The 17,862-nt window shown below is 44.5% G+C and overlaps 1 protein-coding gene across 1 annotated transcript in view; it reads right to left on the bottom strand.

The window, feature by feature from the left end:
• The window catches only part of ITPR1 (inositol 1,4,5-trisphosphate receptor type 1), a 360,426-nt gene that overhangs the window by 320,809 nt on the left and 21,755 nt on the right, over positions 1 to 17,862 (bottom strand). Inside the window, exons 2-3 of the mRNA XM_055414365.2 lie at positions 13,150 to 13,257; positions 8,410 to 8,480 (exon numbers count right to left, since the gene is read on the bottom strand). Of these exons, the coding sequence (XP_055270340.1) occupies positions 8,410 to 8,480; positions 13,150 to 13,241 (163 nt within the window). The 5' untranslated portion in view covers positions 13,242 to 13,257. The remainder of the gene's footprint in view (positions 1 to 8,409; positions 8,481 to 13,149; positions 13,258 to 17,862) is intronic.

The raw sequence follows: 17,862 nt of genomic DNA, 5'->3' as shown, positions 1-17,862 counted from the left end.
CAACGAATATACAACAGGGGTCTAAGGTCTACTTTCTGGGGGCGACTCAGCTATTCAAAAACAAAGCCACCCAAGGCAATGGAGCAAAAAGCTTTGCCTGTGCGCAGGACACCCAGCACCTTCAGACAAGCATCTCAAAGCTTTGAGCAAGTAGGCAGGAATCCAGCAAGGGCCACATGCAGTGTGTGGGACTCCGGTACAATCAAGTGGCAGGCATCACACCAGTGACTGTGTGACATGCTGGGAGCCTTCTATGTTGCACAGGGAATTGATTTAAATTACAGTGTTGTTCCCTTTAGATGGAGTCTGTTGGTGCAAGATTGGGATAAGCGGGTAAATCTGAAATGAAGATTACAAAAAACCTACTAATCTTTTTATTAAATTTGAATTGATTTTGTGAATACAGAATAAGTTGCCAGAGACTTTTCCCACAAAGCAGCTGCACGCACACACAAAACCTTGAATGTGCCTCAAGGCGTATACTTGACAAGCACCTTAAATAGACTGATTTCTCTGCCTTATTTAACACGACAGGCAGAAACAGAGTCCCACTGCGAAAGGCCCATCATGGATTACAATAGAAAGAACAAACAAAATTTAAGGGTGGCCCCCCACTTGGCATGTGGGTATTTGAAAACTAAATAAGATATCGGTTCATGCCTTCAAGGCCTTGCCAAAAGAAAAGGGGGGGAAAAAAGCAGAAATAATGTTGCTTAGCAACAATTAGACAACGGGCAGCAAAGGACAGCAGGTGTGAAAGAAAGTTGAGTGCTGATTTTGTTACCGCCACCCTAGTCCAGGTGACCCTGTAACCCTAGATCCTGGCCGTGTCCCCACCTAGCCTTAGAGTAAGACCTGGCTGTTTCCATCCACTTGTCTTATCTTGACAAAGACCTATAATCCCAAAGAAATAGAAACCTACTTCTGGACGAGGCTCCTGGACACCAGCGCTGCCTTGTGAAATGGTAACCACCCTGATTCTGGTGCCGATCACGGCTTCAAGCTAAAGCCCACTGAACAGATGGGAAAACCGAACCCTGGAGAAAATGCAGTGATTTCCTCCACAGTGTCACAGTGGTTGGTGGCAGAGCCTGGGCCAGATGCTAGCTCTCAGGTTAGGTGGGCTCTTTACTCCAATGCTAGTGGTTTTCCTATATCTTTCCTACAAGAGCCACTCCCCACCTCAGACTAAACCTCGGGTCAGATTATTATCAGATAAGTAGGTTGCTGGTACGCAAATACTTCTCATCACTTGATCATGAAAAATGCTATTCTTATTTGAGGCCCCCCTTCAAAGCTGCTACGAGGGGCTTCCCTGGTGGATCAGTGATAAAGAATCTGCCTGCCCGTGGAAGAGACATGGATTCAATTCCTGGTCCAGGAAGATTCCACATGTGCTGGAGCAACTAAGCCTGTGCTGAGCCTGTACTCTAAAGCCCATGAACCACAACTACTGAAGCCCATGAGCCCTACAGCCCATGCTCCGCAACAAGAGAAGCCACTGAAATGAGAAGTCCACGCATCGCAACTAGAGAAGTAGTCCCTGTTCACTGTAACTAGAGAAAAGCCTAGGCAGCAATGAAGACCCAGCACAGACAAAAATAGATGAACAAATCCACAAGCACTCTAAAAGGCAGGCTGACAGTGCAAGCGTTCTGGGTCTACAGAAGGGTCCAATGAAAATGAAAAGACCCGACGTCTGATCCTCGAGTTCATAGCCATGCCTTTAGATCCAGAGTGATTTATCATAGCCAACACACTCTTCTTCATCCCAGTATCATCTGAGACCATGATTCCTATGCTGTCATTGTTTTAAAGTGAACACATACTGAGCTATCAAGAGTCTTCAGCCAACATTTCACTCAGGAGACAGACCCTCATTTGCACTACAAATAGAATTCAAAGAATGCTGCAGGTCACAGATTGCATACCCCACAGCTTGCCCCAGTGACAGGTAAAATGTTAAAAATGCATTAAGTCAAAGGGTCCAAGGCTTCCATCTTCCTCATTCATACGGTCCTAAATTAAAGTTAAAAAGAGCTCGGACAGACAGCAGAGAAGTAATAACCTAGTCTATTCTCATTTAGAGATGGCAGGTATCAGGACCGTGGCTTGAAGGAACCCTCATGCTTTGGGAAGTTCTGCCGGGGAGAGGGAGAACAAAGCACCAGGTTCAGGCCTTTGCAAGGGAGTTCTGGTCTGACTCTGACACTCACAAGCCATGTGACGCTGGGCCAGCTCCTCCACCTTGTCAGCCCAAAAGGCATCAGGCATAGGACAGACACACCCTGGGCTGAGGAGGTGTTGCAAAGCTCAGGAGAGAACGCACATCAAGTGGCATTATCTACTTTGCCCCAGTGAACTACTAGATAACAGGGGTGACTTTCGTACTTTATAGAAGGATATTTCACCAGCTGGGCCTCTGCTCCCTTATAAACAGCTGTCATGTGGACAACAAATCACTCTCAACATGTTTCTTAAAGATTTTAACTGTCAACTGGCACTGACTTCCTTGAGCATGTATCTTTCTTCCCTGGAGTATAAACGGCTGGTGCATAGGAGGCATTCAATAAATGTCCGTGGAACGAATAACAATCACTCTAAGAAGGGATATTTAACTGACCATGTTTCTCAGGTCTTCCATTTCCTCATCTATATAATGGGAACACCAATATATGTACCTCATAGGAAGGTTACAAAGATTAAAAGACAGAATCCACATTGTGCCTCGCACAATGGAAATGGAAATGCTCTATCAATGGACTGCATAGTGTAAATGCTCTATCAGTGTTAACGTGTGTGCTCAGTAACGTCCGACTCTCACTGAGCCCAGGGACTGCAGCCCACCAGGCTCTTCTGTCCATGAGATTTTCCAAGCAAGAATACTGGAGTCGGTTCTCATTTCCTTCTCTAGGGGATCCTCCCAACCCAAGGAATCAAACCCGTGTCTCTTGCATCTCCTGCAGTGGCAGGTGGATTCCTTACCAATGCATCACCTGGCGGAGAAGGCAATGGCAAGCCACTCCAGTACTCTTGCCTAGAAAATCCAATGGACGGAGGAGCCTGGTACGCTGCAGTCCATGGGGTCACTAAGGGTCGGACACGACTGAGCAACTTCACTTTTACTTTTTACTTTCCCACATTGGAGAAAGAAATGGCAACCCACTCCAGTGTTATTGACTGGAGAATCCCAGGGACAGGGGAGCCTGGTGGGCTTCCATCTATGGGGTCACACGGAGTCGGATACGACTGAAGTGACTTAGCAGCAGCAGCAGCAGCATCACCTGGGAAGCCCCTAGTAATTGGTACTGTTACTTATAATGTGGGTCTACATCTCTGTGACACTTGGAAAGACTCCTGAAAGCCAGGGAGACTATGTTCAAGTCATCACAACTCTCTTCATCATCATGGCCTGGAACACAGGAGGACCATCAACAACTGGAACACAGAAGGACCTCAATGCTTGACTCATTTTCACGATACATTAACATAGTGGATTGCTGCGCTTGAAACCAACTTTGATTAGGACAGAGAGAGGAAACACAGAGGACAAGGGAGATGCTGATCTAGAATGTGCACACTTTCAGCCTGATTTCTGAGCTCTTCCCCAGTTCCTATGAGCCACCAAAGATATCAGAATGCTTCCTTTCTCCTCACCTTTCCCTGCCCAAGCTCCTCCCCACATCTTTAATTCTGAGTTACCATTCAAAACAGCTTCTCTTCTAAAACTAAAGGTCTAACTACAAGATTAAAAATCTCTCACACCTTGGGAACACTGATAGCATAGTGTCCGTACAAGATCAAGAATGTGAGGTCAAAGTTAGCTTCTTGACCTAAATGGAGAAGATCAAGTTTTGAGGGCAAGAACTGGACAATTTCCCTGATATGAAAAATGGGATTACACAGTAAATGTCATCATCATCACCAAAGCTGATCTTGTTTCCCAGAAGCCCCAGTTATTTCTACTCCAACAACACTGGAGGTTCAATTTAAAGCAGCAGAGCTTCTAGGATGGATATGGACAATGGTTGTTAGCGTCCATCTCTCTCTGTAGAAGATGCCAGTGTATTTAGGACAGGGAAGGGATGGGTGGGAATGAAAAGGAAAAGACAATCCAGAGAAAGGAAATCACTAACCACAAAGTTTCTATTCCCAGTTTCAATCTGATGTTTGCCTTCTCTATTTTCAAACTATGGGCAAAATGACACCCACGAGGAAGAGAAGAGATTCTGCCTTACCTTCCACTGACACAGGCGCTTTAAAATGGTACCACATTAACAAAAGGACTAAAGTAATTGAACGATTCTACACCTCAGTTCTCATCACTGAGAGGACAAGAACATGGTCCAAAATTCATTCAGATAATGAAAATGCCTTGGCTTCCATGAAACAGAATTGCAGCCAATCTCTTCTTCCTACCAACAACAACGTCAAGGGCAGAGTATACATTCAAAGGAATTGCAAAGAAAGCAATTTACTTGGAAGTGTACTTTTACTCATCAGAAGCAAGTGTGTTCAACAGTTTAACTCATCAGCATCTACCGTGAAAAAATAACAGCTTCCAGTCACTTGAGCAAGCCTTGTGTACCCAAGTACTCTGTTTGGCTCCTTAGCCATATTACCTTCCTTCCTATATCTTTATGAGGAAGGAATTCTTTTCCCTCCATTTCATAAGTAAAGAAATAAGCTCAGAAATTTAAGTAATCGATCAGGGTCACTCAGCTTGGATACGGGAACACTGAGCTTCGAATCCATGTGGTCCATGTACACACCGCTAACCACAAAGCATTTAAAGACAAAAAGGGGAACCGTATAATCATTCACATACAATTTCTGTCTCTTCTGCCACCACCTATGAGGATCAGGCTCTGTACTGAGAACTGGGAATGAAAAGACAGGAGTAACTAAGGCTTCCCAAACCCTTAACTAAGGACCATCAGTACTAAATTTGGATCACGCATTTAATCATCACAATAACCTTTTGAGCAAGGGACTAATACCATCACGTGTTTCACAGATGAGAAAACCAAGGTTTACAGAGGTTACATATTTGTCCAGGGGCACAGAGCTAAGAATTAGCAGAATTTGGGTTTGAACCCTGGCAGCCCGATCCTCCAGCCGATGTTATTAACTGCTAGGTTGGCAGATTTCAAGAGGAGCTCCCAGAATTAAAACCCCAAGTCAGAAGCCACAGGGAGTATTACATCAATTGGCCTTTCAGTTCAGTTCAGTTCAGTCGTTCAGTCGTGTCCGACTCTCCGCGACCCCATGAATCACAGCACTCCAGGCCTCCCTATCCATCACCAACTCCCGGAGTTCACTCAAACTCCTGTCCACAGAGTCGGTGATGCCATCCAGCCATCTCATTCTCTGTCGTCCCCCTCTCCTCCCGCCCCCAACCTTTCCCAGCATCAGAGTCTTTTCCAGTGAGTCAACTCGTCGCATGAGGTGGCCAAAGTATTGCAGTTTCAGCTTTAGCATCAGTCCCTCCAATGAACACCCAGGATTGATCTCCTTTAGAATGGACTGGTTGGATCTCCTTGCAGTATAAGGGACTCTCAAGAGTCTTCTCCAACACCACATTTCAAAAGCATCGATTCTTTGGCCTTTTGTTTCCATTTACTTAAGAACAAGTTATGATGGTTCTCAATATAGGAAGTAACTTGTCAAGGAAGCAACAGCAAACCCAAATGACTACATATAGCTTGGCTGATGGCTCAGGTAAAGACTCCATCATTTTAACTAGCCGCTCGCCAGCATCTCACTTTTCCATGTGTCTGGTAAATTTCAGGGTGCACTGGCACAGCAAGGAAATGGACAAGAAATGCCACCCAATTGCCCAACGCACCATTTCTAAACATCAAAATGACTTCAACCTTCAAAACGGATCTGTATTTGGAAAGGCAGTAATCCCTTTCAAAAGAAACATCTTTCTCCCTGTTTTAGAGAGAAATGTTTCAAACACTACACCACAATTGAATGGTTGCTTTTTGGAAAACATCGCCATGGTTCCAGGGAGGAAGAGACCTTCCAGTGGTTGCAATGGGAGATGGGTCAGGGCCCCTCACCTGTGTGTAGACGGCCTCCCACTCACCACAAGGAATTTAGGCAGCCGTGACCTACATTCACAAAGCCTGCTGCAAAGCATGTTTTGAACCAGATTTCCCACAAGTACAAAGAACCTCACAACCTAGAACACTTTATTTTTAATTTATGGGGAAAGACAGTCAACAAATCAAGTCACTGTCACGTGACCACCAGTGGCCCCAAGCCAGGCCATAAATAGAGTTTGAGTGAGTGAGTGAAAGTCATTCAGTCATGTCCGACTCTTCGCAACCCCAAGACTGTAGCCTGCGAGGCTCCTCTGTCCGTGGAATTCTCCAGGCAAGAATACTGGTGTGGGTTACCAGTTTGGTTCTTTCCAAATAGCCTCTACAGGACTGTCACTTTTATCTCCAAAAAAAAATCTCTTTCAGTCAGCCACCAGATATACATCTAAGAACCAGGCACTTTTATCCTGGTGCCAAGAAAACACACATCTCTTCTGACTTCCCCTGGCTGTGATCTTGTTTATTTTAATGTTCTAAACTTATATTCAGACAGTCACTGGTTAACTCTAAACAGTATGCTAACATCTTTCTCAGCTTCCTTTCCCAGCTCCCAGAGCCTGGGTACAGAATAGGACAGGAGTTCATACTGGACGCAAGCAATAGGCTCCACATCCCTTCTACTTGGTCCCAACTGTAAAAGCACTGTGTGGACCAGCTTCTCGCTACATAATAAAGCCACGAGTTTACAGCTCAGGCCCTAATAGCAGTGGTTCATAACCTAGGCTGCATGGGAGACTTAACCAGGGAATTTTCAAAATATCTCAAATACCCTGTTAAATGAGAATCTCTGGAGGTGGAATTCAAAAGTGGGTGTTTTTGAATGTCCCCTGGGTGATTTCTCAGCCCAAGTTGAGAATCCCAGCTCCTACTCCATCCATCAACAACTCTATGATTCCAGACAACCTACTAAACCTCCACCTTCCAGGGCTTCAATCCCCTCCCAGGGAGAGTAGACCCCCTCCATCGGCTAGAAAGGCTGGCAGAGCCCTCAGCACAGTATGAGTGTGGCCATACTCAATGTTGGCACGGAGTCCCCCATGCTTGGCTCTTCTAATGGTAAAACTGCAGCACATTATATAATTCAGAAGGAAGGGCTTAATTCTATGAGTGATTATGATCATTGGATCAAATCTTTCTGTTGCATTCAGGATTCTGTTCTGGAAGGTGACATGGAGAAGGAACTGAGAAGAAAAAGGCAACAGAGGTGTATAGGCTTATGCCAATGATTTTTTATTTTTAAACAGACTCCCACCAGACCCCTCCCTAGGTGAAAACATGCTTCTGGCAGCCTCATGCCAACTGGATGCAGCACAACACCAAACACCTTCCAAATGGCTTCTCTCCATCTGAACAACCGTCTATTTTATTCTAATTTCTGAAGATTTTATTCAAAAACCTCAAACAGTTTCTAAATCACGTAAGAACAAAGAGAAGTCATAACTCAAAAGATATAATCTGCAAACAGCAAGGTTTAAACTCTCTGGGACAGAGGCCATCAGTCAAATAGTTAACCCGCTGGGTTCGCAGCCCTGGCTGTAAATAAAAATCACTGCCCTAAAAATGCCAGTGCCTAGCCCCCAACCTTGAGAGATTCTTTAACTCATTTGGAGAGGGGCCCTGGGCACCCATGTAATTTAATATCTCTCCCAGATAATTCTACTACGCAGCCAGAGCTGAGAAGTTAACCACAATAGGAGCAAAAAATAACAACAAAATGTTTCTCATTTTAAGATACCAACTATATTTTAGACACCTCCTGTAGTACACTAATCTACCTTCTGAGGCAGACATCAAACACAAGAAGTCCCCAAAGAAAGCCAACAGTGCAAGGCCACCAGCAGGAAGACTGTCCCACCTATGCCTTTTAACTCAAAAAGATAAGTGTAATAATAAGAACTCCTCACTCCGAGGTGAGCTATGTAAGGACAGCAAAGCTCCCAATGGAATAGCAAATTCTTCTGAAATACCACATGTTCCTTGTGACTCAATCCATAAATCCTACTTGTTCAAACACAAGTGTAAGGCTTTAAACTGAATTTGTACTTACCAGCATGTATTCAAGAGAAAAAAATGAAGGTCCTAATCACAAGCCTTCCTGATCTTGACATGGAACTTATTTATGCATTTTAAGAGTTCAGAAAGCCTGAAACTGGCCTCATACATCTTAAAAATATGTAGGCAAATAAACCTATGACTGACTTAAAAAAAAAAAAAAACCAACTATATCTACACACAGCAACAGACTTCATGAATTTTCAAATGAGGCAAGGGACCCACTCTGGAATGGTCCCCAACTTACCTCTGAATTTCTTGGGTGGATTGTTAAGGTCACCAGTTTCTGGCTGCACAACACAACGGTCATCAACCAGGCTGCAAAGAGAAGAAAGATAAATGTTGCATCAAACCAAGTCTAAGAATATAAAACCCTAAGCACTAGGCAAAACTCAAATACTCAGGGCTGTTCCTATGCAAAACAGGCTGCCCTAGTCTCCAGCCAGGGAATGAAACCTCCTTCAAGAGTCCAAGACTGCTTCTGCAATGGACACATCAAGCTACTGTTTTCTGTGGCTCTTTTCACTTAACCACGTCCAGAAGAGACCTCAGCATGTGCATAACAGCATGTGCGTGCTCAGTCACGTCCAACTCTTTACAACCCCATGGACTGTAGCCCACCAGGTTCCTCCGTCCATGGGATTCTCCAGGCAAGAATATTTGAGAAGGTTGTCATGCCCTCCTCCAGGGGATCTTCCCCGCCCAGAGATCGAACCTGCATCTCCAGCATTGGCAGAAGAGTTCTTTATCACTGAGGCACCTGGAAAGCCGCAACGTTGGCACAGTATGTACTAAAGCTCAGGCTGGGGGCATAGCAAAAGGTCCTTGCACCCAACCAATGGTAGCCAAGGGGCCCACTCCATGCCAGGTGCTGGCTGAGTGAGGCCCTGGGATGCGAACACGGGTGGGAGGCAGGACCCTGCCCTTTGGGAGCTCAAGGCTGGTTCATGCAGGAGCCTGAACGACAAACTGACAAGGAGCATCTCACCTGCAGGCTGTAAGAGAAGAGGACAAAATACAGCCAGAAACTCACTGTGCCTGAGGCTATCTGAGAAGCCGCCGGTGGAAGAGGCCAAACTGGGAACTATTGGAGATGGAGATAGAGGCGGAGGATGAAGAAGGGAGCATTTTCAAGGGAAGGAACCCTACGTACACAAGCAAGGGAGTAAGAGAGAACCTTGGAGCTTCAAAAAGACTAGTGGGCAAAGTGTACAAAATTACAGATAAATAACAATGGCACCCCACTCCAGTACTCTTGCCTGGAAAATCCCATAGACGGAGGAGCCTGGTAGGCTGCAGTCCATGGGGTTGCTAAGAGTCGGACATGACTGAGTGACTTCACTTTCACTTTTCACTTTCATACATTGGAGAAGGAAACGGCAACCCACTCCAATGTTCTTGCCTGGAGAATCCCAAGGACGGCAGAGCCTGGTGGCTGCCATCTATGGGGTCGCACAGAGTCGGACACGACTGAAGCGACTGATTGGCAGTAGCAGCAACTATATATAAAGACCCCATGTTTAAAATTCCAACTGACTGATAAGACTTGTACAATGCTTTTGTACAACTGATTTGTTAAAAAAAAAATTTTTTTTTTGTTTGAACAGATGAGGAAAATTGAAACTCTGAGGAGTTTACATGACTTTACCAAGTTCCTAGAACTGGTATTGGTAGGACTGGCTCATTTTTCAAGTGGCCACAAAACTTGCTCCCAGCTAATATGGTTTTCCAGGGGTTCTTCCATTAATCTATGTCTTATCCCACAGGCAAGTTACCATTAAATAACCAGCCTTAACTCTTACTGCTTCTTTTCCAAAATCTGCCGACACATCCTAAAATTCTTTCACACATCTTTCAAGATCCTAAATCAGAACCCCCATCTTCTCATGAAGACCCCAAGTCTTTCCTGCCCCGGGCTCCCTCTGCCTGGCCTCTGTCCCTCTCCACCACTCCCATCTCACCGGGCTGAAACACAAATGATACTCTAGGCGACAAGATCCCCGAGGACAGAAAGCGTGCCTCCTTTGTGACCCAGAAGGTTCCACCCTTCACCCAGGGTGAGCACACTTCCTAACCAGGCTGGGTACTCAGTATCTATTTAGTGGATGAATCGAGGTGTCTAGCAACTTGCCTCCTTCGGCTCTAAGATATAGGCTCTCCTCATTAACAAAGAGAGACCATGTGGTCATAGCCTCAATGCTCATGCACAGATCAAGAGCAGAAAGTGTATACATAAACCCCTGCCCATGGTGAGCCCCTCCAAGTATAAATAAGGAAATGCCACCAGATCTAATATGTGTAGGCAGGAGCTGGGGATAGGGGTGGGGAGTGGGGTGGTGTGCCTTGGAATTCAACATAGGGCTTGGTAAATTAATCAAGTTCTCAGACAAGGAGGTATGGGTAGGAGACAGGGTCCCATTCTAGGTTAGAAGAAAATGAACCGTAGATGGCCTTCAGCTACCTGCTAGCAGCATGAGGGGACTGTATCACTTCACTCCCCCTGGTGTCAGTTTCCTCATCTGTAAAATCAAAGAGTGGGTCTCAAGGATTCCCAAGTAGGGAGATGTTCATGAGACTTTTTGTTTCTTAAATATAGTGATACCAAGTGCCCATCCTCCCCAGGCCTACTAAAGCCGTGTTCCAGGACGGGATCCAAGAATCTTTATTTTTCACAAGTTTCACACGTGATTGAGAAGCACTTCTCTTGACACTACATGTCACACACTTGGCCTTTCCAAGGCCCTAGGTGAGTTTAAAGTTCAGTGAGTCAATAAAGCCATGTGGAGGTAACTTTCATCTATATAAATGGAACTGGGTTACATAAATAGCGCTGGATGCTGATTCCACAAAAATTGGCAGTCACTCATCGTCATCCATGAGTAGCGTTCCATAAATGTAAAAAATATGAGAAGGAAAAAGAGGTCAAACTTTATTTTCCAAATCCATTTTTACACGTTATCTTCAAATATGTGCAGAGAACCAAGGGAATAAAATATTCATCTAAAGAAAAGACTAGAGCCCCAAACTTCTCATTTTAAAGGGGAAGACCTTATTATTAATTTGTTCACAATACTTATGGAAAACTCTTATAAAGCTCTGTACCTCATAAGAAATCTAAGAGGAGATGCTCTGGAAGAAAAAGAGGTGCTAAGATTTTAGGGGCTGGCACAGTGGATTCAGCAAGTGACAGCAAGTGAGCCTAGGTGACTGGAGAGGCAGTGGCACCATTAAAAGATATTAGGGCCACAGACCAGAGATGGAGCATAAGGTGGGCCTGAGGCTTAACAAGGCATTCAGATAGAGAGTTGTGGGCAGACCATGAGGATGGGGGTGAGCAAATTTAGCCAGAGAGGCACAGTCAGACAAGCTGGGAAGGGGAAGTTGGCCCCACCAAGGGCAACTGTTAGAAGTGCTGGTCTTGAAGTTCTCAGTCTGCAGCTGTGAAGCCCTGGGCAGGGGACCTCTCTGATGCTCAGAGATTTCTGCCCCCATAAATAGCAGTAATGATAATGCTTACTGTAAAAAGCTGTTTGGGGATTAAAGGGACGGTGGATGTACAGTACATAGCACAGAGCTGTAAACATTGACAGGACTCATATAGGGAGTCACCACTGCTACTTATTATTGCAGGAGAATAAGAGGATGCGAGATTCAACTAGAGATGGAAAAAGCAAGGAATCAGCCAAGAAGAAAAAAAGGACAGGAGAGAGGCACAAGCAGGACTCTGCCAAGAGCTACAGAAGGTATCTTGGGCAAACTCCGGGAGATGGTGAGGGACAGAGAAGCCTGGTGCGCTGCAGTCCACGGGGTCTCCAAGAGTCAGACACGACCTGGTGACTGAACAACAACAGAAGGTATATTGTGAAGGGTGGGTCTTTAGTATAAAGAGGTTTAAAAAAGGCTTCAGAAAAAAAAAAAAAAGCCACTTGACTGGTGATCAAACAGTCACGGATCACTCATTTTTACTGGATGAATTTTGAAAATAAAATCTTTATTCGGAGAGATCCAGCTGAGCTATAGAATTCTTTACCTGAAATAACTTGCTCCTTGAGACTGGAGTAAACTGAATGAGAGCCTGGGAATACACTTACTTTACAAAATACCAGAGAATCAGCATACTTTAAATAGGAAGTCTGATTAAAAAGGACGGTTCTGGCTGCTGTGACAATGAGGTTCTTAGAGAAATTGTTGCCTTCCTCCCCCGCCCCCACATTTGAGACCAGCTCTTGCCAAACACCACAATGCCACCCACCACTCCTTTTCATGCAAAGACATTACAGACCATGTACAACTCTTACAGAGATAACCACCTTCACTCCCCATTCTGCTTGTGTCTGCCCTTCGGGACTAATTCACCTCTCATTTCCTCTTCCAGACAATAGAAGGAGGAGGAGAAGGCAAAAGATAATCAAATGAATACATTAGGGAATGTATTTATACGGACTTGGGGGGAAAAAACAACTGAAGAAAGAACAGAACACCAGAAATCTGATTTAAAGAATTTGGTGTCATTTGTAACTTTCAGATGCACACAGCGATCTGAAGCAGAAAGTTCTGCCTCAAAGAAGAGAGAGAAGCACTTAAGAAGTTCTGGTCTCTACGTGTACAATAAACAAGTCACCATTTAAAAATAAGAGCTTTTACAAAGTGAAAGCACTTCCCTGGGGTCTGTAAATACTAGTCTGAACATTCGTCCCATACACTTAGCACTTTCCCTCTGACATATGAAAGAAGAGGCTGTTACAACAATTCTGAATTAATAGTACTAACTGATAAGATTTCTCTCTTGCAGAACTGATGGGCAAATGGCATTTTTGTGTATGAGGTTAAACCTGGCTAATATGAGATCTGATATTTGTGATTCCAACCATCGCTGGAAAAATCAAATAAAATGGGAACATTCTTGTCCTAGAAAAATCACAGTGTTGAAGCCGATGTTCTGATGTCTTAAACAAACCCTGCCACATAAGAAACCAGGTGCTCTTACCCCAAGGTGCTAATAAATCCATTTGTCGATCCTTCGGCGTACAGAGAACAAATGTCTCCAATGTGTAGGAAACTAGACATCTTGTCAGACATGTCTTTCTTGAGAATCCTAGAAAAAGCAAAATATGCAGCATTATTAGATGGAAAGAAATGCTCGGGGCGGGACGGGGGGTGGGATAGTCACTGAGAATTGTCTTAGCTCAATTTCCCAAAGCGTTCTACTTAAAAGTCAGATTTAAATCCATGTGTGACAGGCAGGCAATTCGCTGAGCCAAACAGGACATATGCAGCCACATTTTTCCCCATCTATCCTTTCATTTCAGGGTATTCCAACCACAGTAAGGCTTGTTTCTAACAAAACCATGACTGAATCCAATTCTCCAAATTGAAGACCCTCGATAATAAACAGTGACTATAAAGACTGCAGGGAAGTCTGCCAAGAATTCTGCAATGATTAGGAGCTGGAAAGTCTGACTTAGGAAACATTAACATGCTCAATCCGCCTCAGGCAATGTTCAGGCAGAAGGAAACACCTGGTAGAAAACTTGGGTCCAGCAGGGCCTTGGGGCTGAAGTACCAAAGGAACAGAATTAATATGACAAAACCTAGTAATAAATACCATAAAGCTCTAAAGGCCTTTTAAGAATTCAACAACCTAGACACTTCACGCAAATGCTATTCCATTGTCTTTCTTTCTCTTCCTTCACCACGAAACCCATGCAGAGGGAGAAAGACTCTCAGCACCTGGTCTAAACCATTCTGACGCACTAAGAGTGAGGCTGCAGTCCCTTAAGAACCTTGGTCAGGAAGGGCAGTGCTAGAACATGTTCATAAATTCAGTAAATCTCTGCATAGTCCAGTAATCGCCACACACACAAACAAGACACACACATACACAAATTATCAACAAAAATATTGACATGACTCATAGAAAGAGCTTTCATCAGGGCCATAAACATTGAGGAGTGGGAGTCAATTATAAAAAAAAATCTAAACTGACATTTACAACACAAGCTCAAGGACTTCCCTAGCAGTCAAGTGGTTAAGATTCGGGGCTTCCGCTGCAGGGAGCAAGGGTTCAATCCCTGGTTGGGGAAGTTCAGAGCCCACATGCCACACACCGTAGTTAAAAAGTAAATGTAAAAATAAAAAACAAGCTCAGTTCTGTGCAAAGAGCGTGTGCTGGCGTGGCCTGCAGTAGCTCCTCATCATTTCCTCAGGCACCTAGGGTATAGACATTTAGGGTCACCTCGGTCTTTCCCAGACCTCTCCTCCAAACCCAGACTCCCTTAAACATCCTTGCCCATCTCTTTAGTTCAGTTTCCCTGCCACAAAGCATTCACCCCACCACACCACAAGACTTGGAATGGCATGGAAAAGTATTCTCTCCTGAAATTGCTTTCCGGGTGCCAAGTTTTCTTTTCAGAAGAATTATGCCTCAGTGATCAGTGGGAAACCTCAAGAAGCATTTCTCCTCCCTTAGCAGGAGTGGCAGGTACTGAAAACAAACCATGAAAGAACCTCAGTTCACTGCTTGTGAGAAACAGTGAGGAAAAACTCATTTATCCTTCCAGCAGCCAAGATGTTGCAAGAGATAAAGAGCACTGCCTTGAACACGAACTTATGCAGAGAGACTGCGCGCAGCTGAGCACACAAACTCTCAAAACCAAAGACCCAGCATCGCTAGACCTTGGGGAAAGATACACAAACAACATGCAGAGACACAGCTCGCCACATCCCACTCTCTGAAATCGAACCTGTCATCCTGTCATTTCTTCTTAACTGTCTATTTCACACCTATAGGCAAACCGAAGTTTAAAAACAGTGGTCCTCAACCTTTTTGGCACCAGGGATTGGTTTTGCGGAAGGCAATTTTCCATGGACCAGGGAGGGGAGAAGAGGGAATGGTTTGGGGATGATTCAAGCACATAATATTTATTGGGCACTTTATTTCTATTGTTATTACATCGGTCATCAGGCATTAGATCCCAGAGGTTGGGAACCCCTGTTTTAAACATCCCCAAAAGACACCCAAAACAAAACCACTCACGTAGTATTTCCCTTCTGTGCTTATATTTAAGTCTTATAAAGGGTAAGGAAGTCAGTGTACTTCTGGGACTGATTACTGGGAAACAAGTTCTGTTTGAATTTTGAGTCAGACTGAATCTGTGTCTTCACACTAGAAACTTCCAGAAGGATCCAGGGACAGTGATGAACACAAGTGAGCAGATACACGCTCGGGAGCAGGGCAAAGGACATGTCTACTGTGACTGAGTCTCTCCCGGCCCTCTAAGTCAGTATTTGGCCCCAGTGGAGACCAGGCCGGGAAATAGCAGCATGCCGACTGGTCTCTGAACTTTGATCACAACCTGGTCACCTTATTAGAAGCTTCAGGTCCTGAATGGGAAGCATTGGACACTATTCAGTGTCCTGGAAAGACAAAGCATGACATAGTCAGTATTGCTTGCGTTGATAATCGCAACAGAAGTCTGGGCACCAGGCCCATGCAGCAAGGTTCTGCATTGCCACCATTTCTAATAATAATGGCTAGCATTTGGCAAGCATTATCATGCCCACCACCGGGCTGAGACCTTTACAAATCTTCTCAAATCCTCAGGACCACAGCATGAGGCAGGAACTATCATTATTACCATTTTGCTGTGGGGAAACTGAGCTGCCAAAAGGCTAAGATGCCCAAGACATATATAATGAACAAGTAGGAAGGCAAGAGTTATAACTCTGGTCCACGTGACTGGTAAACAGAGCTGTCCATCAATGGCAATGCCTGGAACATGGATTAATATGTTAACCATTCTTATTCTTGGTGACAATATTAAGGAGAACTGCACAATTCTATTTGCTAATTTTTCTTTGGTATTTCCTAATTGTTCTGTCGCTGCCACATAATACTTTGATAAGTTGGGGGGGGAATTAAGTTTCTTCTTCCTAATCAACATTCTAATATAAGTAGATAGTTGAACAAATAAACTTCAGGCATACTCTACATTTCCTCCTGAAAACGTGGACTAGTGCATCCACCATAGTTAATGGTCCTCAACTGAGCAATCTTCCAGGCATCCCAGTTAAAAAAGAGGGGAGTGGGAGCAGGGACAGATTCTTCCCCAGGGTCCCAAACAATGGGTACCCTCAGAAAGGACCAGGCAGACCCTCTCTGGTCTGGTGGGAAACCTTTGGAAGCTTCCCCTCACCTACCACTAGCCAAGTGGAGGAAGAGGAAAAGGATGAGGAGGGGGTAAAGGGGAGGAAGGGCACAACCATCAGTGACGTCCTGGAAGGAAACACCAGGCTAGTCAACAGAACAGGCCTCTGGGCTCTGGAGGGGGGAGGCAGAAAGTCATCCCGGGAGCCATCCTCTGGAAGACTTCCTGTTGTTCAGAAGCAGGATGGGAGAGCCTGCCCATGGATCTGATTCTGGACCACTTGTGCCTTTGAACTCATCACTGTACCCAGGGCTCCTGTGTCACTCACACGGTGGCTGGGGATCACCTAACAGAAGAACAGCTGGTGCCACCCTGCCACTGAGCTGCAGGACCTGGTACATCTGACACCCAGGGCTCACTGCTAAGAAACTCTTAGTTGGTCAGCAGATATCTATGGGAACAAGCCCAGGTGGTCAGATCCAGAGCTTCAACCATCTCTCTGTCCACTAGCTGTTATTTCTGGCTGATTTTAGGGCTTCAAATTTCTTTCAAATTCGTGAATCACTACGTGGTAAAACGGAAACTTATGTAATACTGCAAATTAACTACATTTCAATTTTTAAAAATAAAAACAAATCTTTATATTAAACTTCCCCTGTCCAGTCTAAGAAAATAACTTCTGGGTACGCAGTGTACAATGTGACAAGAGTAGGTCGTAGTATTGTATTGTATGAAAGTTATCAACAGTAGATCTTAAACGTTCCCTTCACAAGGAAAAAAAATTTTATAACTGTGATGACAGATGTTAACTGAATTTACTATGGCGATCATTTTGTAATAGATACATACATCAAATCATTATACTGTACACCTTGAACTTATACAATATTGCATGTTAAATATCTCAATAAAGTTGGAAAAAATAATTTTAAAAAATCAAATTCAGTAAAGGAAAGCATCTCCTGCATAAGAAGTCAGCTAGGTACCACACAAATGGACTCTTTTGTGTCCTATGACGATATATTTTACTTTAAGGAAGGTAATTATACTGCCTAATTCATCCCTTGAGAAAAAGCTGAACAATGTAGAATTATACTGAAACTCCCAACCACAGAGCACTCTGAACTTTCCAAATATACAAAATCATAGAATAAAGGTCAGAAGCAACCCTGTAAACCCTGTAATTCCATGTCTCGCCCAATAATAGAACTACCCCTACCCCCACCATGTCGCTTAAGGGATGGTCTTGTCTTCCGTGTGGACACCGGCAATGAGGCCTATTCCAGGTTCAAACAGCCTGGTTGGCAAACACTCTTGTCCCCACTCCTCCCACACAACGACAAGCGCCTCCCAGAATTTCTGCTACTGATCTGTCTTCTGATGCTCCAAGACCTCTGAACACATGAACACTCTGATTTCTCCTTGAGACTTGGCTTGTCAGCATCCTCCCCCATTCCTGACACCTGCTGGCTTCAGGAGCCAGAGTTCCAACCTGGCTCTGTCACCTCTTCTCTGGAGGGCTTCGGGCCAGATCCACACCTTCCCTAAGGCTT

The sequence above is a fragment of the Moschus berezovskii genome, chromosome 24 (assembly GCF_049115385.1).
Source record: "Moschus berezovskii isolate FMDL1 chromosome 24, NW_MosBer_1.0, whole genome shotgun sequence".
Classification (NCBI taxonomy): domain Eukaryota; kingdom Metazoa; phylum Chordata; class Mammalia; order Artiodactyla; family Moschidae; genus Moschus; species Moschus berezovskii.
Note: the sequence above shows the minus strand (reverse complement) of the source record. Positions and strands in the feature narration are given on the sequence as shown.